Source organism: Alosa sapidissima, chromosome 2 (assembly GCF_018492685.1).
Source record: "Alosa sapidissima isolate fAloSap1 chromosome 2, fAloSap1.pri, whole genome shotgun sequence".
Taxonomy (NCBI): Eukaryota; Metazoa; Chordata; class Actinopteri; order Clupeiformes; family Clupeidae; genus Alosa; species Alosa sapidissima.
In genome coordinates, this window is record NC_055958.1 from 1,938,232 (window position 1) to 1,961,347 (window position 23,116).

Consider the following 23,116-nt stretch of genomic DNA (forward strand, 5'->3'; position numbering starts at 1 on the left):
CCATTACTCTCGTTTGAATTACTCGTGATCGCATAGATCAGTGTTTTTCAACCTTTTTGAGCCACGGTACATTTTTTCACAGAATTACACACTGTGGCCTAATATTGTAAAAATAATGACAATTTAGTCTCTCATTTGTTTACAGTTCAGTTCAGAGTCGGCATTTTCTCTTTTCAAGGAGGCCTATTTATTTATGTTTAGCCTGATTTGCTGTTTTAGGCCCTACGTCTTTTCATCCATATTAGAAAGCTATACCGGACTGTCCGTCGAGTTCTAGCCTATTAAGTGGCATAGGCTACATGAACGCAGCCATCATATTGCTGGAGGCAAGCACCTACACGCTCTGGGCAACACTAGCTGACAATCAGAGACACCTGTCTGATTTCCAATCAGAGACACCTGTTTCTCCATTGGCCTCCACTAATTGTTGCCCCCATGATGGCATCGCTATTTACGTATGTTCTGGAGCCCAATGCGTTATCTAGCTTTCCAATATCTATTTTTCACCACCAGTTCTCGTGTGCATCACTTGATTAACAAGGCCATTATTGCGCTATTAGTCACCCACGGACATGAAAGAGTATTTACTTAGCAAGTCACTACATTGCAGGCACAGATGCTCAACAATGGCATATCCTAGCCTACTATTTGCAACAACTAAAGTTTTTGGACCAATTAAGTGAAATTGGACAATTTCCCATGGCACACCTGATGATCTCTCACGGCACACTGGTGTGCCAAGGAACAGTGGTTGAAAATCACTGGCATAGATTACATTCCATTTGGCTGACGCTTTTTTAGCCAAAGCAACTGGTAAATTTGGTAAACAGTTTAAGTTTTAGAGCAATTCTCAACAATTTTAGGACAATTTAAAAACATTAGAGTACAGTAAGAATAAGTGCATCAGTGAGTGCTGTTTTTAACAGTTACTTGTCAGTTTAAGACGGCTGGTGAGTGCTAGGATCAGTAAGACTTGTTGTAAGTGTTGCTATGAGAGGAGATGTTCTCTAAAGAGCTGGGTCTTCAGGAGTTTTTTGAAAATGGAGAAGGATGTCCCTGCCCTTGTAGGAACTGGCAGTGTGTTCCACCAACGAGGAACAACAGATGAGAAAAGTTTGGATTGGCTTGAGTGTACCGGTGGTAGAGCTAGACGTCGTTCGTCTGAGGAGCGCAGCGGTCTGGAGGTAGCGTATGTCTGTATGAGGGCATTCAAGTAGGTGGGAGCAGAACCGGAGACTACTTTGTAGGCAAGTGTTAGAGCCTTGAATTTGATGCGGGCCGCCATAGGTAGCCAGTGTAGCCTTTTGGGTTGGTTGTAGACCAGGCGTGCCGCCGCGTTCTGGATCATCTGAAGTGGTTTCACTGCGCAGGCTGGGAGACCTGTCAGGAGGGCATTGCAGTAGTCGAGTCGTGAGATGACTATTGCCTGAACCAGAAGTTGGGTAGCATCTTGAGTCAAGTAAGTCCTGATTTTCCGTATGTTGTAGAGTGCGAAACGGCATGACCGGGTGACTGAGGCAACATGATCTGAGAAGTTTAGTTGGTTGTCGAGAACAACTCCTAGATTTCTTGCAGTCCTGGTAGGTGAAACAGACAGGGAGTCAAATTTGATGTTGATGTCGTGGTGTATGGTAGGTTTATCTGGGAGGACCAGCAGTTCAGTCTTTGAGAGGTTCAGCTGGAGGTGGTGTGCCTTCATCCATGTAGCTATGTCTGAGAGGCAATCCGAGATCCGTGCTGAAACCAAGGGGTCATCAGGTGGAAAGGACAGATAGAGCTGTGTGTCGTCTGCATAGCAGTGGTATGAGAAGCCATGCGAACGGATAATCTGTCCCAAGGAGGTGGTGTAGATAGCAAAGAGGAGGGGGCCCAGCACTGAGCCCTGGGGGACCCCTGTGGTGAGATGGTGAGGTGCAGATAGCTGACCAAGCCATGATACGTTAAACGAGCATCCTGTGAGGTAGGATTCAAACCAGGAGAGAGCAGAACCGGAGATTCCCATGTTAGCGAGTATAGAGAGAAGGATGCGGTGATTAACCGTGTCAAAGGCAGCCGATAAGTCAAGCAGAATGAGTACTGATGACCGAGCGGTCGCCCTGGCTTCTTTTAAGGCTTCTGTTACAGACAGCAGAGCCGTTTCAGTAGAGTGGCCGCTTTTGAACCCAGACTGATTTGGATCCAGAAGGTTGTTCTGTGAAAGGAAGTCAGAGACCTGTTTGGAGACTGCTCGTTCAATGCCTTTGGATAGGAAAGGCAGGAGTGAGGATATGGCAAGCATATCAGATGAAAGAGGAGACACAGGGCTATCCATTGGCATCATGTATATGTATCTGGCTTATAAAAACAGATGAAGTGACGGCAAAATAGTAACTTCATATAGCTGGACTTACCCCACGTTTCTGTCTGTTTTTGTGGCAAAGCATGTTTATAATCCAACTATTGTATGTTTCTCTATGGCAAAGCATGTTCATAATCCGGTTTTGAGATCCTAGCAAATTTCTGCATGGCATCCAATTCAAGGCTCACATTGCATCCCAATGTTCAACAAAGAAACCCCTTTTTTTCCTCTACTTTGTTCATGGCAATGCAGTAAAAATTACACCATAGGGCCTAGGCACACACAGGCTAACATGCAAACTCGGTCCAAGTCAGGTCAGATCAGTTCGTGTCACAGATATGGAGCACAGAAAGGTCATTTTTCATCACTAAATAAAAAAAAAGGCATTTATTTCTGCAAGGCGCACACCACATATGTCTGTAAATTGCTCAGCCCCAGAGAATCCCTCCACCATGGCAATGATATTGCCAGATTCAGGACAGTCTGCTTCACACACACATGTAAGGCAAGTCGAGCTGCCAGCTTGCAGTGGTGAGATACATGTCAAAATATAAGAATTTTTATAAAACGCTTTTTGTATTTTTATTATTTAACATAACCTAATGGTGATATCACATAATGGTGAAAACACTTGTCGGTAGGGCCCCCTTGGATTTTTTGCTTGGGGCCTCACAGACTCTAGAATCGCCTCTGATAACATTCACACTCATAGCTCATATATTTTTTAAATAAATCAGTGGAAAAAGTATCCTGACAAGCAAGCAGCATTTTAATGCCTTGGTCATATTTCATAATTTCAATTCTTCTGTAGGTTACCTGATAGCCCAGTTTGAGAGGCGCAAGACGCATGACATTATTTATTTTTGCAGTCAATCACTGCTGTCATTTTATTTTATTGATTTCATCTTAGTCATAGAAGCTAAATTCGAAGGCAGGCCACAGGTGAAATCCAACGAACCGCAATCACCCCGCAAGCCAATAGTTGAATAGCCCTCTACTAGAGCTTTTGAGATATTGCCACTGCTCCAACACTGAAAGGCACTGTTACAATGCCTGGATCAAGCCAGGTTCAGCATAGCGTATGCCACTGTCTGCTCACGTTGGTGACCGGACCAGGGCAAGCACACTTTCGGAAATGCAGTCTAGTTTTTTATACTACCTTGTCTACATTATACATTACTCTCTTATTTGTCCATATTTATTTATGCTGGTCTCTAGACCTTATTCTTGCACTGGTGCACTGTGGACTACTGTTGGACTGCTTTTTGCACCTTCACCATGACACTCACTCTCTTGAGCACCTTACCATGCACACAGAATCACAGGCCCAGTCCCGGCCCTGTCACTGCAAGCGCCTCATGCTTGATCATCCTTAAGCACACTTTTTTTTTATTTATATAGTATATTGAGTATTTAGTTTTTTGTTTTTCTTATCTTCTACTGTCTCTATTGTACAGTGGAGTTGTGTTATATGTATATACTTTACTATTTCTGCTGTAAGTGCATGTTGTGTGTGATGTCTGTATGCTACTGAGACCTTGAATTTCCCCTTGGGGATCAATAAAATATCTATAGTAAAGTATATATCTATCTATCTATCTAACAGAAAACTATATTGATCTTACACAAGTCCTTTGACCCAGAAATGTAAGTATCAGAAGAGTGACTGGCTCAAACAGCGCCAAAAATATTTTATAAAACAGGAATTTTGATGAAAACTAGCCACTTTTTAGCTTGGGATTTCTCAGGAACAGAGGCGTGTAGAAATAAATGGTTTGTACCTACTGAGAGCTTAAAGTCTCACCTTTCAAACGAGTCATAGTATGTGTCCATAGCTATGACAGAATACGCTGTGGCTCTACAAAAATCTTCAAGAGTGATCTAGATTGCTGGCACTTTGGGCCAAAGCTTCCGAAAACAGCGCAGCATTCAAAGTGTTAATTTAAACATAGACTTGGGTTGAAACATAATGCAAATGTTTAAGGCTAAAAGACTGAAAGGTATCTTCAAGTAATAATGGTGAAATTTAAATAGTGTTTAACAGGCACTCCTCTAGAGATGCTTCAGGCACTGCAAAAGGCCTTATTGCCAACTGTGGTGAATGCCAACCTGCCACTGGCTCTCTTTTGTGAAGATCTTGCTCTCAGTAATGTCCACACGGTTCCAGGCCACGGCCAGCTCCAGCTGCCTCTCCGAGCCCCTCAGCCCTGCGTTCTCCTCACTCCTGGATGCTGAAGGACACCCACATTAGACATATATTATACATATGGACACACACCTCTACATTAGCGTTACATGGCATCTCCATACGCATCCTCAAGCCCTGAGTTGTACAGCTGACTGACATTTGGACTGACATATTCAACCTGTCACTAGCCCAAGCAGCTGTCCCCGTGTGCTAAAAAACAGCTCCATTGTGCACATACAAAAACACTCCGCTGCAGCGGGTAAATAATTCTGTGAAAATGCATGGATTCCAGTTGCTGCTACGGAAGCAACTGAATCGATGCATTTCCACTGAATTATTATAATTATCTGACCCTTATCATACCTGTTCTTTCTTACTCGTCGCTCGACTTATCGTGACTAAATTCAAGATGGCGTCGAACGGTAAAATTCCTTAAGGTACTGTCTGTATAAATCGTCTTGTAAATAAACTACCAGTGCTTTTTCAAAGTTCTCTATGTCTCGTTTTAAATGGCAAGGCCCTCGGAAGTCTACCAATGAAGTATGGAGCTACTTTGAGCCTCGTAAATGGTGTAAAACAGTGATTTATTTGCATGGCTAGGCCGATGCCCGAGGCACCACAACGAAACACTGTGTTGGTAGCATTGGCTAACTAGCGCCAGATTTCTGAGTGCAGGGGACAAGCTGAGGTGAGCTATGAGACATACGTTCACACTCGGTATCATGTTTCAACACACTTTAGGTCAATATCACACCGGAATTCTCCTTTAACCCAGCATTCATATCATCATCAAAGAAGTTGCAACAACATCCTGCTACAGACTCACTCCATACATCGAGGGGACTGGACCGCAGCTTCCGGTAAGGGCAAAGGGGAGGTGTGTGCGTGTTTATTAACAACTCATCATGTGGAGATGTACAGACTGTCCATATGCACTGTTCGCCAGGTCTGGAGGTTTTACTACTGAAATGCCATCCCTATTATCTAGCAAGGGAATTTACTGCAGTGTTTTTGTCCGCTGTTTACATCCCACCGCGAGCCAACTCCCCGGCAGTGCTCAGTGAACTCCATGTCGTCATCAGCGGGTTAGAGACTGCTCATCCTAATGCTGTTTTTACTGTCGCCGGCGACTTAAACCAGTGCAATCTACAGACTGTACTCCCCAAATACTCTCAGCACATGGACATTCCTACCCGAGACAACAACACAGTGGACCATGTTTACAATAACATACGCGCATACAAGGCCGCACCCGCCCCCACTCCGGTCACTCAGACCACATATCCCTCTTCATGTACCCGGCTTACAGACCGAGACTAAAACAAACTCTGGACCCCAGAGTCTGAGAGTATCCTGCAGGACTGTTTTGCCCAGGCAGACTGGGATGTTTTCAAAGCTGCAGCCACTCTGGAGGACTCCTCTGTCAGCATACAGGATTATGCTGAGTATGTGACTGGGTACATTAGCACCTGCGTTGATAACATCGGGACCACAACCATTGTTCCTCTCCCCAAGAAAAGTCCACCCACCTGTCTGAATGATTATAGCACTCACTCCGATCATCACAAAGTGTTTTGTGAGAGTGGTGATGGCCCACATTCAGAGCAGCATACCAGACACACTGGACCCCCTGCAATACGCATACTGGCCCAACAGATCCACCTCAGACGCCATCACTGCTGCACTCCATTATTCCCTCTCCCACCTGGAAAACAAAGACTCCTACGTCAGGATACTCTTTGTTGACTACAGCTCGGCCTTCAACACAGTCATCCCCCACAAACTCACCCACAAACTGCTTACACTTGGCTTGCACCCCACCCTCTGTGGCTCCTAGACTTCTTGACTGGCAGGCCTCAGTCTGTCAGGATTGACAATAAGACCTCAGCCAGCATCATCACCAACACTGGCACCCCACAGGGATGCGTCCCCTCAGCCCCATCCTCTACACCCGTCGCCTCCCACAAGGACAACATCATCCTGAAGTTTGCCACAAGCTGTTTGTCATCTTCACAGAAGAGCTTGAGTTCTGAACGGTGCAGACTGCAGAATGGTTCTTGAGGACTTCTCTTCTGTAGGAACGTCTCACACAGGTTCTTCAGAAGCAAGTTACATGGAGGCTCATCTTTGGAGGATCTTCTCCTGCAGATTGGACATTCTCTGGATCCTTTGGTCTCCCAGAATGTCTTCAGACAGGCTTTACAGATGCTGTGAGTGCAGGTCAGAATGACAGGTTCCTTGAAGATATCACAGCACACAGGACAGGAGAAATCCTCTTCTGAGAAAGACATGGAAGCCATTTTCTCTAAAGGTTTTAGTTGTTCTACACTGTTTACTGTTTTACAATCTCTACTTTCACTTTCACTGTTCTGAAAACTTGTGACAGTCTGAACCAGAATCCTGACTGAAATTAATCCTGCTATGTCAGCACAACATTCCAACTCAGGCTCCCAGTCTTTCTAACTGTTGTAAGACAAAACACCACTAATTTATACTGTTTTGTCTACAAGAACTATCATATCCTGTATTGCAACTGAACAGCAAAAAGTCTCTCAGGTTCATTTACTCATTCAGGTGGGAGGGACTCTTAAAGGTTTCTGATTGGGCAGCACCAGAGGCGGCGCTAGGCTATTTTGGGGGGTGCTGAAGCACTGCCACTTCTTGGTGTGAGATCCACTGCTGTCAGCTGCTCATTAGGGGCCAGAATCCTTTACTGGGACACGTGCCCCAGTACTGAACTGCTGTGTCCCAGACGGTCCTGAAAGCACATATAGAATAGAGCCAAAATAATTAGCTTATATTATGTTAACTAGCTAAACAACACAGATGACCACTACTGCATAATTTCATGGAGTGCTGAAATACTCCTATTGAAAACTATTGTAGCGACTGGCTGTCAATCAGCTATGTTTAGCCTTGGTCACGCTGATGATTGGCAGCCTGGGAGAAGGGGCGGACCCCCGGGGGATATAGGGATTGGGTTGAGGAAGTTCTCGCTCTGTTCGGTTCTGGGCCTGACACGGCCCGCTGTGTTCTATGCCTGCACTTTGTGCTTTTGTGTGAATAAACCCGTTAACTGAACTCTGGTCTCTTGTGAGATGCTACACTATTATTGACCATTTCTGAACTGTGAAATTCAACAATTATGTTTTGTGGTTGTAAACTTATTGCAGAATCATCATTAACTATTCCACCTGTGTGTGCATGGTTAAAATCTGAAGAGCAAAATAGTTTAGGCTACAGCACCAATATCTCTATCCATAGATACAAATAATCAATTCTGACCACTGAATTTCTTTTCAAAGTGTACCAGATTGATAAATTTAAACGTTAAAATATACAACAATATACAACATTTTCTTATGGGGGAGCACACCCCCGTATTCCCGGTCTTCTGCCCCAGTGTAGCTGGATGTCTAGTGACGCCCCTGTTGGGGGCTGAGCCCCCCCAAAGGTCTGATCCTAGAATCGCCCCTAGACAGCACTTCAGTTATTTAACCTTTTCTTCATCCACCTGTTGCAACAGGCCTAGCATTCGTGACTAAGTATTTGTTTTGCATAGACAGAAATTACTACATACTGAATTATTGATGTTGAAGGCCTCTTCCATGAATTTGTCTCTCATAATATCTTGTTGTATAAAATAAGATAATGCTTAATAAATAATTATTCCTAATGATGTACCCACCTTACCTAATGCTTTAGCTGTCGTGTTGTTCATGTATGAGGTCACAATGAGATACTATGCATTCATGCCAATTCCTGATTATTCATAAGATGGGGTGAAGGGATGAAGTAATACATCATCACATAATTCATGTCCCCTTAGCCTATAGGTATACTGTATACTGTAAAGTGTTACCAAATCATGACATAATTCATGTACCCTTAGCCTACTGTACAGTGTTACCTAATCATCACATAATTCATGTCCCCTTAGCCTATAGGTATACTGTATACTGTAAAGTGTTACCAAATCATGACATAATTCATGTACCCTTAGCCTATAGGTATACTGTATACTGTAAAGTGTTACCAAATCATGACATAATTCATGTACCCTTAGCCTATAGGTATACTGTATACTGTAAAGTGTTACCAAATCATGTTTTGTTCTGTTTCAGGTCACACTGTAGATGCAGGAAGGTTAACAACGCTGATAATACACATGCAACACATAAACTGACACATTTATCTTGCCCCCTGTCATGTGTATCAGGTGGCACTTTGGTTTAGACAACGCAGTCAGTCCAACAGATTGTTCCTCATTTCCATTAAAAAGTGTCTTATAGCAGCAAGGCCGGAGGTCAGAACAGAGTTCAACAGGGCTAATACAGCTCTATAAGAGCAGAGACAGACAAAGCTCTGTAACAAATAGACTTATAACCAGTAATACTCAGACTACTGAGATTCATAACAAGTAGACTAAGATAACCAGTTTGGTATACTAGTTATTAATCATATGTGAGTATTTAAACAGTATTATATGTGAATATTTACACAGTGACTGACTTTCTGGTGAGAGATGTATGTGGTGTCGTTTATCAGAAAATGGGAGGTGTTGAGTGTGTAGTGGAAGCTGTTGCAGATGAGACACATCATGGCTTAGACTTGGTCAATAGATACACAAGCTAGTGGTTTAATCTTACCAGAAGTATCTGTTTTTGTGTCCTTTGCAATGAACAAAAGGCACAAACACTCCCCTTTTTGTGGTCAGGAAGCATTCTGTGCTTCACCATATTCACCTAATGTGATGGTGATTTTTTGTCACTCTTTTTTGGCAATCTGTACATTACAGAAGTTAATAATTATCTCGCGCCATATGCAGTGGACTGTCTGACTGGCAGAAAGTGACATTCCTTTCCAATCCCCTACACATCCAAAACTCAATATGAAAATCAAAGTTTAATTAATGACTTACTGCATTCTCTTTGTAAAACCAATAAGGCTGGACAGTAAAGAAGCAAACATGTTTAAGCAAAAGCTCCAGTAAGAATCAGCAGAGAGAGAGAGAGAGAGAGAGAGAGGTCATGTGAGCTGTGGTGTCTGATCCACATTATCAGATGCCCAGTAAAGTAGAGTTTGCATGAACACTCCAGTGATGTAGATGAGTTCCTGTCCCATCTCCTCCACAGCTAATGGCAGTATTAACAGTCTTGTTTATCGGATCAGTATCAAATACGTTTCATAGAAAATATCAGAACCACAACTTTAAATGCAACATAGCACAATTTCATCACAATTTTGATGAATGTGAATATAAATGTGCTTTGATGCCAATAAGTTTGACAAATAACAATTTGTTTCAAAATGTGAGTTCAGCACTTCCTTCTTGCTGGAGAATCTAAACCTCTCACTCTAGCTTTCCTCAAACGACTACAGTCTTATAAAGATCTTCCCCAAATCTTGTGAAAATCGTCTGGTGTAAGAGGCTGAGGTGTCTGACTGATACCTGTTTGTTACATCTGATTTTCAAACAAATGTTCTTGATCTCAGTTACTTTCAGAGAAGAAAACTTTGTTAATCACTTCCCTTGCAATTTAGGAGAACTAATGTAAGATATGCTTTATGAGATATGCTAAGATATGCTTTATGAATGGCAAGGGAAGTGTTAGTGATGTAGTACTCGAGTCCGGTCTCGAGACCAATTTCTGCTTTCTCGGTCTCGTCTCGGACTCGTTCCTTCAAAGACTCTGTCTTGACTCGGTCTCGGACCACAGTGGGAGGAGAAGGACTCGTAATTTCAGACCGAGTCCTCGAGACCAACGCATTTTTTATGTTCATATAAAAAAACAGACAACACATAACAACAATAATAATAAAATGCAATGTTGACCGGCATTATTTGAAAATGACATCCCATGGTGCAATGCAAAGATACTGCCGTCAGAGCCGTTTATTTATCTCTATGGCTCTGCTGCCGGTGAGTGTCTGTAGGTCAGCATAGTCCATATTAAGACGTTAAGACTGCTCCTCTAAACAATTCCCAATCTAGCTTAGTCTGTAGGCCTAACTGTTGATTATTAACTGGGGTGATATTAAATTATGAATATTAAAACTGACATTTTTTTATGGTCTTGGTCTCGACTCGGTCTCGACTCCTAAAGGACTCGGTCTCGACTCGGACTTGCTTCCTCAAAGACTCGGTCTTGACTCGGACTCGACTGTATTTGAAAACCAACAGACTCGGTCTCGACCCTTCAAAGACTCGGTCTTGACTCGGACTCGGCATAGGCGGTCTCGTCCCCATCACTAGGAAGTGTCCCTGTTTTAAGTTTATAAAATCATGTTTTGGAGGTATTTACACTTTCTGCACTGAAAATGTCCCCGAATTGTGTCTCTTAAATCTGGTCACCTTCGTCTAGTCTTGTTTTTTTCCCCTTCCCACCTAGCATAACTCCCGACAGCTAGTGATGGCAAGTATTAGCATTATGGCGGCCTGATATCACGTTTGACACTAGATGGCAGCGGAGTGCTGTTGTTCCACAATGCAGTCAACTGGTAGGCATCTACATTATAGCCTGCTATTGTTGGTCAGTACATTAGTAGAAGCAGTGTTGTATAAAGTACTAGAAAGCAATACTTGAGTAAAATTATCGTACTAGAAAAACACTTTGGTAGAAGTGAAAGTTACCTTTTAGAATATTACTTAAGTAAAAGTCTTAAAGTATCTGATATACTGTAGGCTACTTAAGTATCAAAAGTAATTTTCTGATATTTAATGTACTTAAGTATTTGAAGTAAAAGTAAAAAGTAAAAAGCAAGCGGTTTTATTTTGAACTTTTGTGAACTTTATTTTGGCTTTCTTATAGTAAAGCATAAAGCATATTCAGGGTTCCCATATCTTCTTAATCTCACTCATCAAATCAAAATCACATTCTTAGGACTTTTCAGACACAATTCTCTTAAGTTTGTAACAAACGCTCTCTAATGCTTTCGAAAGCAAGGGCTACAATACGCATCAAAAAGTGCGGGGCGACTATTCCATTACACTTGCTGGCAATCAAAGTAGTGGACATGCGTTAAATAACCAAAAAATAAAAAAACATGGATCGTCCTAGCAATAACCCCAGGACGTTTTACCAAACATGGTTGAATAACACAAGGGCACAAACGTTAAACCTCCGTGCTTTATAGAATTATTGTACCGGCGGGAATATACAGTAGGCCCGCTCCATTCATTCACTCATAAACAAAACAAAGTTAGCGCATCGAGTCAGCAACCCCCCAAAATATCCACAAAACCGACCTGGTCTCAGCGCGTTTGCCTGTGGGTCAAGCGAGAATTTCGTCCATAGAGATTGAATGATGTATTTTGCGTGCTCCTGCCTTGTTGTACAAACAGTACGTGCATATATAGGCCCTATATGGCCTTATAAACAGCGGATCTGTGTTCAAAAAAGTTCAAAGAATCCGCACATATTTAGGCAACTGTGGTAAACGTCAATCGAGGGTGCAGTGATGACGGATCAACATCGGATTTTGGCATTTAGCCTACTCAATGAAGTTATAGGCTAGTATAGGCTAATTTTAATTGGCAGAAAGATTGAACATGGTTTGCTACATCTATACGACAGTAAACTTCAGCTAGCTAGCGGCAGTTACAACTAGTTAAGCAAGGAGATGGTTAACGTTATGTTTGTATTAGGGCTGTCAGCCATAACATGTTAATCGCGATGCAGTAAGGACCAAGCATACGCGTTAATTTGTTAGAACCCGATTGACGCAAAATGCGTCAAAAATAGACCCTTTCTTCTTTGTTACATTGCTCCGGAACTGTTCATTGCAGCGATATATACTTTTATTGCGTGACAGAGCAGAAGTGGGGCTTTCCAACGAGACTGCGCACTTGTCTGTACGATCAAGTATGAAAATAAAGGAAAATCATGAAATTAAATCAAATTGCATCATACAGTCTATACTTCTCTGCGTTCACCTGCTCACCCATTACTCTCGTTTGAATTACTCGCAAACCCGTGATCGCATAGATATGGCAAGCATATCAGATGAAAGAGGAGACACAGGGCTATCCATTGGTACCATGAATATCGATCCTTTTGGCTTATAAAAACAGACGAAGTAACTGCAAAATAATAACGTCATGTACACAAACCAACGCTGCACACCCATTACTCTCGTTTGAATTACTCGCGGACCCGTGATCGGATAGCCACGCACGTCAGATGAAAGAGGAGACACAGAGCTATCATATCAAGTACATCCTTCTGGGTTATAAAACAGACAAAGTGACAGCAAAATAATAACTTCATATAGCTGGACTTACCCCACTTTAACGAATTGTTGTCTGTTTTTGTGGCAAAGCATGTTCATAATCCGGTTTTGAAATCCTAGCAAATTCCTGCATGGCATCCAATTCAAGGCTCACATTGCATCCCAATTTGTTCAACAAAGAAACCCCTTTTTTGCTTCTACTTTTTTCATGGCAATGCAGTAAAAATATGTAGAGAATCATTATAAGTGCATACACCATGCACTCAAAATTATATTTTGTGAGATAGGGCCTACATTACAAAATATAAGAATTTTTATAATAGGCCTACGTTTTTTGTATTTTTATTATTTAACATAATATAATATAACCTAATGCTGATATAACATAATGGTTATAAAACTTGTCGGTAGGGCCCCCTTGGAATTTTTGCTTGGGGCCCCCAGACTCTAGAATCGCCTCTGCACAAAACAACCCACAAAACAATTTGTCCAGTATATTGTCCAATAAGTCAAGACCGTGGAATAACTAAATGTCCGAGCAAACCAAAACAATGTCCTTTTAGGAAGTGGCAACCTCTCCGCGAACGCAAAAAATAAGGAAGGAAACGGCGGTCCGGTTTTAAAAACCCCGCGTCTCACCAGCCTGTCCTTGTCCTATGTCCAGCAGCTACTAATATGCCAGTCATAGTTGAAACTGAAAAGGTGTCAAAGTTGACAGAATTCAGTGCCAGGCCCAAGACCGGCCAACGTTTTCCATAGTGGTGGAAATTGGATAAATGAAGCAACATTTCAGCTCTTACTATCCTGTAGTTTTTATTAGTACCATGGTTCAACAAATGTGTACAGTAAAGGTTATATAATAATTCACTTCAACTGAGAAGTCAACCAAAAATATTCCACTATTCCACAAGTTAACAAAAACAGAAAGAAAGAAAGAAAGAAAGCCTTTGAAATGTAGCCTATCCCACGCTTCCACAAAGAGGCATATTGAACTAATATTTAGGTACATGTTTTTTGCATGGGTAGGCTATATTGTTGTTTGGTGATTTAGCCTACTCCTTTACTACACCCTCTTCTGAACAAACAAGGCATATTTATCATGTAGGGTAATTGCTCTTTCTTACATTAAATAACTTTAATTTATCCTCTCTACTTGTCCCTGTAGTCATGGCCTCCTCATCACTAATTTCGGGCTCATTTTCAGTGGTCGACTAGTTGATCTGCTGCTCAGTCTCTTCTGGCCTCTTTCTACCATCCATCCTTCCTGACGTTTGTGTCTGTAGGGCCGGTGTTATACGGTAACTGGCTTTCATGTTGGCTGGACTGTTTACTTTGCCTCTAGAGTTAACGTAACCGCCCCCTTCTTTTGCAGGTGTGTTAAGCTGATGATTTAGCCCCCGATACCTGGTCGCTTGTCTGTTTAACTCAAGTTCAAATAGAAATGTTTGTGACGCTCCACTTTGTTGTTTAATAAAGCTTTACAACACGATGTGTTGGCGTTGGAAGTGTCAGGTTGTCTGTAGTAGGCTAGGCTTCATGCGCTGGACCATGAATATGCCACCAAATAAATAAAACCAAATAAACTCCATGTGGGTCTCGAACCACTACTAACTTAAACTGCTTGCATGATAATCTGACACCAACCTGCTTGGGCCACTAACCAGTTGACACTTCCCAGTGAAATTGGTAATATGTACTAGGCCTACTAAATGAGGTCAACTATGTTATTGTGTTTAGCAGGTTAACACAGCGGATTATGGTGACTGGCTACTATGTTATCTTGCAATGTTGCCCAAGCTGTTTACCTAAGCCTTCAAAGTAGCCTATCATGGTTAAGTTTACAAACGTTTCACTGATTGCTGCCAGGCCGCCTCTACGTGAAGTGTCTTATTATGAATGCCAGCAAATAAATAAAATAAATAAAAAAGTTTCGAACTCGAATGACAAAACTAGAACTATAATCTGCATATTAACCTGATGCATATCACAACGAACGTGAAACACGCATTGAAACGCACAATGTTCAGGAGAAGTCTAATGTGTCTTCATTTTACACAAAATTGTACATATCACAAAAGAGATGTAATATCAAATATCACAAGATACACGTAGGCCTAGGCTATTTACGTTCGTGTTTTGACATGTTAACATAGGTTTGAGGTGTATTGGATTTATATATATTTTAATAATGTATTTCTCACCAAGTGATAAAATGTATGTGGCGCAATAGATTGATGCGTTGATGAGGCTCTTTTTAGTCTAGCTTACGGGTTCAATCCTCGCCATTCACAGTTTTTTAAATTTATACATTTTTAGACCAGCAATGCTTCCTCAATTTAGGCTGAAGATAGACTAGGTGGCCGCGGGCAGCCTGACCAGCAGTCAGTGAAACGTAATTAAGCCTAGGCTATACTTTGAAGGTCTAAATGGCTTGGGCAATGCAGCAAGATAACATAGTAGCCAGTTACCATGATCCACTGTGTTAACCTGCTACAAACACAATAACATACTAGATGACCTATTTTACTTGTAGGCCTAGTAAATAAGTATGGCCAATTTCTCTAGGCTGTGTCAACTTGGTTAGTGGCGCAAGCAGGTAAATGTGAGGTTATCATGCAAGCAGTTTAATTTAGTAGTGGTTCGAGACCCACGTGGAGTTTATTTAGTTTTATTTATTTGGTGGCATATTCATGGTCCAGCGCATGTAGCCTAGCCTACTACAGACAACCTGACACTTCCAACGCCGACACATCGTATTGTAAAGCTTTATTAAACAACAAAGTGGAGCATCACAAACATGCCTATTTGAACTTCAGTTAAACAGACGAATCTGCGGTCAGGTATTGGAGGCTAAATCATCAGCTGAACACACAAGAGAAGGGGGCGGTTACGTTAACTCCAGAGGCAAAGTAAACAGTCCAGCCAGTTAACATGAAAGCCAGTTACCTTATAACACAGGCTCGGCTATCCGTATCTGAGCAAACTTTTTGGAAAAGACGGGCTATATGGACCCAACCAACTCTTTTTGGGAGGGGAGAACTCCCTCACGTAGGCTACAACCCATGCAGAGGCATTGCATTGGTGTCATGCACAGAATGCTGAGCATGTTCTACTGAAAAGATAGACTAACGTGACAAATGTCAATATTTTTTTCCTCGACCAGCCCAAAAGTGAAGCGGCCACCAGGAATTCTCCCGATTCTTCCGATTACCCACCCTGGGCCTGATTCAGTCTTACTCTTCTTGGACTGAAGACAAGTCCTGCTATACTAAATAGCCTTTCACAGGGCTTCACAGAAAGCTGCCAATGTACAGAAACATTTCTTTCAAATACGGGTGTATGACGTTATCTTCACCACTACCCTGTTCACAGAGTTCACCACTATCGTTGGGGTGGTCGTCTATGATAATGGGAGATCCTCCAGTAGGTGCTCATGCTTCCATGGCGGTTTCAGTTGTGCGTCCTCCTCCTTTAGCAACAAACAAGCGCTGAAATAGAGCGCACAGCGTGCGGAGCGTGCATAATGCAATCTAGGAGCAGTGATTCGCCAAACCTCCCTTATTGCAGTCGCACACATTTCTTCTAATTTTATGTTTTAGTAACGAGTAACGAAGATGCTTAGTGGAAATATAACGGAGTAAAAGTATATATTTTATCTAGGAAATGTAGTGGAGTAAAAGTGAAAGTTGACATAAATTTAATAGCGAAGTAAAGTACAGACATCTGAAATTTCTACTTAAGTACAGTAACGAAGTATTTGTACTCCGTTACATTACAACACTGATTAGAAGCATCCATTGTTGTTAGCAGCCTATCAAGTCCACTGTATTGTCTTATGGACAGGTCTGGTTTTAAAGATCAGCAGAGAACAAAAAGAACACGTTAGCCTACTGCATAATAGAGAATAGAGACAGAATAGAGACAGAAAGAGATAAATATAGGTTAAACGCTTGTGCCTTGCTAGGCAGAGGTGTAGGCCTATACTAATTCAAATTAAACTACAGTTGGACCGTGAGTACGCATGGGTTAGACTTCGAATTCAATTGCTTTTATTTATGAACTTCAGCACAAACTAAGACATACTAAGATATACTCTTCGCATATGGTGACGACTTTGTGCCTACCTGCTCGCACAACCCTGTCGGTAACCGCGCTCACGCCCACTCGCTGCTACTGCAGTGTCAGAAAGCACACAGCCCCGCCCTGAAGAATATAAATAGTTTTTTTGGCTCAATTTTTCCATTACTCTCTTACAGAGACCACCTTGACGGACACTGTGAGAGATTTTTAGGCTCGCTCAGCCTTCATTATTAACACATATTTTCCTTTTCATATTCCCCCGGAGAACAGTCAACATGGTAAGTTTCCTTTTCACTATCGACTAACATTTAAGCTTAGGTTTTAATGGAACGGTTTCACCATGGAGCGTAATAGGCTTTGATTGATACAGAGTAGGCTATAGAAAAACAGTTAGGCCTTTCTGTAGCCTACGAGTTATCGAGGCAGCCTATTGGTAAGCTACTCTCCAACCTATGCACATTATCTGTCAAAATACCGACATTATCTGCCTACAGTTTGAACTGAGTGCCCGTGCGTTTTATTTAAGAAGACCTTTTTACCACTTGAAATATGTTACAAACGTCTGTAATTAAAAAAGTGCCAGAATGTAACAGTAAGTGCAACAGTGTCCATTTCAGCCAACTTAGCAGCAGAAGACTAGGAAGAGGGAGAGGCGTCGACACTGGTTTGGCAACTCCTACTATGTGCCAATGAGTTCAGTTTTAAGGTGTGTCTCTTCGACTCACTCCACGACTTTCCATCTTTTCCCTAGATTTAACTATTTTATAGAGGAAAATGGGGAATATAGTCCTCCATCAAGTAGACAAAATAAGCCAACTCTTGAAATGTGTTGAGCAGAGTTGGATAACACTCTGAGAAACTCTCTTTAAAAGCTGGCCTGTCCACTAATGTTGCTGCTAACTCCTAGTAGGCCATTGCTTAATGCTCATGTGTCATAATTCAGAGCAAATTCTCCACAGTATGTTTGTCAGCACATACATGGGCACTGCTATTGCATTATTCCTGCATGACTGTAACCTAACCACATGCAAATTATTTTGTGAAAACAATTTGAAAATCATCTCCTAATATATATAGGCGTACAATCTTGATCCCGTAAGTGAGAGTGCCCTGCACAGACTGACCTGTAAATCAGGTGTCTTGTTCATATGGATGTTTGGGCCTTTCTTGAACAGGTCTTGACACATGAGCTGGGCAGCAGGGGGGTTTTAGGGGTATAAATAGCTCAGTGTCTAGCATGTCCATTACAAACCTGCCAGTCAGACACGCGGGCTCCACGTTTAGACGTGCTCCATGTTTAGACGTGCTCCACGTTTAGAGTAACTGTGAAAGAGACACAGGGGCTATCCCATGAAACTGACCCCAATAGATCTGGAACAAGAAAATAGGCTCCAGAAAAGTCTATTTGACGTTGTACACACATAAACACATGGGGGGGGGGGCATAACTTCTAAGATGTTATAATCCTGTTTTTAAATCCTGTAATTAGTCAGTTACTGATATAAATAGTACCTATGTGGAAGGCATTAAATTTGAAAAAAAAAAAAAAAGTTATGTCTTGAGGGGCCAATAGTGTCATGAGTCTGATCCCGGTGTTTTGTCCCCTATGGCAAGTGTTTTGTAATAGCATACAGTATGTTTGAGATTTAATAAGAGCTTAGCGCAGCATGGAAGGGACACCTGATGATGTGTGTGCACTGCATCATCACTTGACAGACCTGTTGGGACACGTAGTCACTGTTTGTTGATAGCTCATGAGAGAGGGATGGTGTAATGTAGTGGAAATGTACACCCAGTTGTGACATGATAACTGTCAAAACCAGGCTCACAGCAAGACCAGGAACACAGATCTCACACAGTCATCTCAAACAGGAGCCAAACCAACACCAGCCACAGACCAGGGCCACGCTTGGAGCTGTGTACTACAGAGTGGCCCAAGAGTAACGCACACCAAAACACTATTAACGAGGTGCTGACCTGACCTCTGGTGATGAACTTAAAGGAGAATTCCGTAGATAGATAGTAAATAGATCTGTTTCTCGAGGTCACCGAGAACTGTCGGCACGGCCGTGAGGCCTTCTTCAGATCCACTGCTGTAGTCCTATGTGTGCTTGTTGCGATGTCACTATAGTCTAATGAGGCTAATGATGAAATATCCAGTATGTACTGAGTTTCTTTAAGAAAACAGAAATAGTACTAATAATAATAAATCAAAAGCTTTATTTAATACTGACTTCATATAGTGCCTCAATTATTTTGTTCTTTTTTCATTGATGACCAAGAGACCCATTTTGCTGAGCACCCTTTAGTTTTACTGCAAGGGAAGGGACCCAGGGAAGTGTTTCTCTTTCTGTATCTGGAAATAGTTTCTGTTTTGACATTTTTGAAGATAACAGTAACTTACACAACACAGTAGTCTGAGACACCATACTTTCAACACTTATCACTATAGTTTTGACTGTCACACGAGAAACCACGGCCAGATGGCATTTACCAAACGCGTACCTGGGTTGCCTTGAAACGATACTAGTTCAGTATTTACCAAACACGTACCTACTGTATGGGTTGCCTTGAAACGATACTAGTTCAGTATTTTTAATCTGTAACACACCAGGGCCCATGCCCCATGTGTACTACGGGATCTACGCCATCCATTTCTGTCAGCATTTGCAGAGTGTAAATGTCAAAGCTGCGTCAAAAAGGGCAGAAATATGAATTGAAACATCTGGAACACATCTGGGGCCATTCCAGCCAGCACCAGTTTGTCTGTGTATTTCTGTGTGTGTGAGTTCAGTGTGATTTTAAGTAAACAGTCTCAGGGCTTGTAAATGGAACATAGGAGCCCACTCAGACATTCAAACACACACACACACACACACAAACACACACACACACACAGAGAAAGAGACACACACACACACGCACACACACTATATAACATAAAGTCACACATAGACTGGTAAGACCAATAAATATCAAACAACTGAAATAAACATAGCTATGTGTTATGAGTTATCTGAAAAAAATCAACCTGAACTGAAAAAAAGAGTATCCTGTCATAACCATTAATGCAACAACCTCTAGATGGAGCCTCTACTCCGGTAAACAGTAATATTAATTTGCATCTAATCTGAAAAAGGGTTTAAGACAATTCCTTCTCTCTCTCTCTCAATCACTCTCTCTCTCCTCTCTCTCTCTCTCTCTCTCTCTCTCTCTCTCTGTAGCGTGAGTGTATATCCATCCACGTAGGCCAGGCGGGTGTCCAGATGGGCAACACCTGCTGGGAGCTGTACTGTCTGGAGCACGGCATCCAGCCGGACGGGACCATGCCCACCCGCACGTCTGGGGGAGGGGGCCACGACGACTCCTTCACCACCTTCTTCAGCGAGACTGGCTCGGGGAAATACGTGCCCCGGGCCATCTTTGTGGATCTGGAGCCCACTGTTATCGGTAAGCATCACAGAGCATCAGTTTTGCCATGCGTATCTGTAGAGATATTGGATGGGGATGGGGTCGTTTCAAGGCGCTGAAATCTACAATATTCCTAGGTCAAATAGTCAAAATAGATTTTCATCTGAAATGGAGAAAACAAATATTTAAAAATAGAAAAAAAATGCTACAAAGAGATGTCTGTAAGACTTCTTACAAACTCATAGTATTTGGTTATTAAAATTGTTCTTAGAACTGATAAGTTATAAGTCATGTATGTAGTTTATAAAGAGATCAAATTTGTCCAACTTCATATGCTTCGTACCTTTCTCCCTACTTATAATCTGGCATTAGAAAGTGCTGCTGACCAGAGTATTGCAGTAAAGTCATTTGTTCATTTACTTCCTTAGATGAGGTGCGGACAGGTACCTATCGCCAGCTCTTCCATCCTGAGCAGCTCATCTCTGGAAAGGAGGACGCTGCCAACAACTACGCCCGCGGGCACTACACCATTGGCAAAGAGGTCATCGACTCGGTGTTGGACCGCATACGCAAACTGGTAGGGGAACAATAAGGTCATGATTTGTTCTTCAGAAGTAAGAAACTCATTGTTTAAATGTCTTCAAACTGTATTCGAAATGTTAATGTTCCCATAGCGCCCTTTTACCTCAAAATGTCATTGGTATGTGAGTCAATTTTCATTTCAGTGCAGTAAATAAAAATCTGTTTTTTTTTCACTAGACTGACCAGTGCACGGGTCTCCAGGGCTTCCTGGTGTTCCACAGCTTTGGTGGGGGCACCGGTTCTGGTTTCACCTCCCTGCTGATGGAGCGTCTCTCCGTCGACTACGGCAAGAAGTCCAAGCTGGAGTTCGCTATTTATCCAGCTCCCCAGGTGTCCACTGCAGTGGTGGAGCCCTACAACTCCATCCTGACCACCCACACCACCCTGGAGCACTCTGACTGTGCCTTCATGGTGGACAATGAGGCCATCTACGACATCTGCCGTAGGAACCTCGATATCGAGCGTCCATCATACACCAACCTCAACCGTCTTATTAGCCAGATCGTCTCCTCCATAACGGCCTCCCTCAGGTTTGACGGAGCCCTGAATGTGGACCTGACGGAGTTCCAGACCAACTTGGTGCCCTACCCTCGTATCCACTTCCCTCTGGCCACCTATGCTCCCGTCATCTCTGCTGAGAAGGCCTACCACGAGCAGCTGTCTGTGGCTGAGATCACCAACGCCTGCTTCGAGCCTCAAAACCAGATGGTGAAGTGTGACCCTCGTCACGGCAAATATATGGCCTGCTGTCTGCTGTACCGTGGCGACGTGGTGCCCAAAGACGTCAACGTGGCCATCGCTGCCATCAAGACCAAAAGAAGCATCCAGTTCGTGGACTGGTGCCCCACTGGCTTCAAGGTGGGCATCAACTACCAGCCCCCCACTGTGGTGCCCGGTGGTGACCTGGCCAAGGTGCAGAGGGCCGTGTGCATGCTGAGCAACACCACCGCCATCGCCGAGGCCTGGGCCCGGCTGGACCACAAGTTCGACCTGATGTACGCCAAGCGCGCCTTCGTGCACTGGTATGTGGGGGAGGGCATGGAGGAGGGCGAGTTCTCCGAGGCCAGAGAAGACATGGCCGCCCTGGAGAAGGATTACGAGGAGGTGGGCATCGACTCCTTTGAGGAGGACGAGGAGTATGAGGAGTACTAGAATGTTCAAGGATATATCTTTTCTTTTCTTCAAGGATATATCTTTTCTTTTCTTCAAGGATATATCTTTTCTTTTCTTCAAGGATATATCTTTCCCTTTGGGTCGCTGGGCATACTTAAATATTTTAAGTATAAATATTTTCATATGTATTTTTCAACAAATAAATTTTATGGGGCACATGCCTATCAATAAAATATTGTTGTTGCTGGTTCTTCCTTGTGATTCATGTAGGCCAACTCATTTTACTGATGTAGGGCAGAGGAGAGTCGTTTCACAGCACCAGCACAGGTGCACAAAGTGAAACGTTCTGCAGTGGTTTCATATTTAACTACTTTGATCAAAGATGACAGCTGCGCAGGAGTGGGCAGGGCTGATTTCATTAAGTCCACTTCACACGCTGTCCCGAAAATAGGTTTGGTAATTTGAATCTCTACAATCCACAATCATACCACATGGTGGCGGTATCGTGTAGAATACAGATGTCTCGGGACACTGGGCAGTCCGGAATGACTGCTGTCTGTGTGAATTGATTGCGCAAGTTGACAGCGAAGACAACTACTGTACAACGGTATAAACACTACAATATTTTACTTAGTTCCACGTGTTCTTTTTTTGCAGGTTGTCTGTTGCCATTGGGTTTGGAATGTGCAGGTAGATTACAACAACAGCTCATAGTTGTGTAGCGAGACGGAGAAGTTGAGGTAGTCATAAACCTCGCCGATAAACACAAACTAGTAAACCAGGAAACGCAGTGTCACTCTCACCTTCAGTTAATTATTTTAATGCAGTGAATCTCTGCGGATTCATCACACCCCGTTGCTAATGCGTACGTGCGTGTGTGTGCATGTGTGTCAGTCGACAGCCACATGTGTGATTTCCAGCGCCATACATACGTGCGTCTATTTATTTTTTCTTAGTTAGCGTAATAAATCGAGTGCCTACCATAAACTACCCCTGCTAGTTATTGATCTGATAATTAATCAGTTTTGGAGTTATTTAATTAGCGCGGCATTACAGGTCAACGTTGAGTGCCTTTGATTGGGCCGAGTTGCCAGGTCGCTACTAAATCACAGCAGTAGGGATCTAACATCAGGCAACGCTCCGTGCGTTTCATACATGTCAGCAGGGTTTGG

The 23,116-nt window shown here is 42.7% G+C and overlaps 1 protein-coding gene and 1 long non-coding RNA gene across 3 annotated transcripts; both read left to right on the plus strand.

Moving 5' to 3' along the window:
* LOC121694654 lies at positions 1–13,060 on the plus strand. Its single transcript, XR_006025863.1, has 3 exons — positions 1–24; positions 749–750; positions 12,939–13,060. It is a non-coding gene; the product is annotated as an uncharacterized LOC121694654 (long non-coding RNA).
* A 3,927-nt stretch (positions 13,061–16,987) lies between these two features.
* Positions 16,988–22,194, plus strand: LOC121694035 (tubulin alpha chain-like). Of its 2 annotated transcripts, none has more exons than XM_042073950.1 (5): positions 16,988–17,116; positions 20,063–20,288; positions 20,678–20,826; positions 21,009–22,003; positions 22,049–22,194. In XM_042073950.1, the coding sequence occupies exons 1-4, from the start codon at positions 17,114–17,116 to the stop codon at positions 21,981–21,983; spliced, it is 1,353 nt and encodes a 450-aa protein (XP_041929884.1). In that variant the 5' UTR covers positions 16,988–17,113; the 3' UTR covers positions 21,984–22,003; positions 22,049–22,194. The 2 variants fall into 2 exon arrangements, with proteins under 2 accessions (XP_041929884.1, XP_041929891.1); XM_042073957.1 differs by having other exon boundaries at positions 21,009–21,987; positions 22,057–22,194.
* The last annotated feature ends 922 nt before the right edge of the window (positions 22,195–23,116 follow it).

Excerpts from the sequence above, each read along its gene's own strand:
- LOC121694035 (XM_042073950.1), top strand. Across the intron at positions 20,289-20,677 it reads TCTGGAGCCCACTGTTATCG|ATGAGGTGCGGACAGGTACC; the intron begins GTAAGCATCACA and ends TTACTTCCTTAG. Across the intron at positions 20,827-21,008 it reads TGGACCGCATACGCAAACTG|ACTGACCAGTGCACGGGTCT; the intron begins GTAGGGGAACAA and ends TTTTTTCACTAG.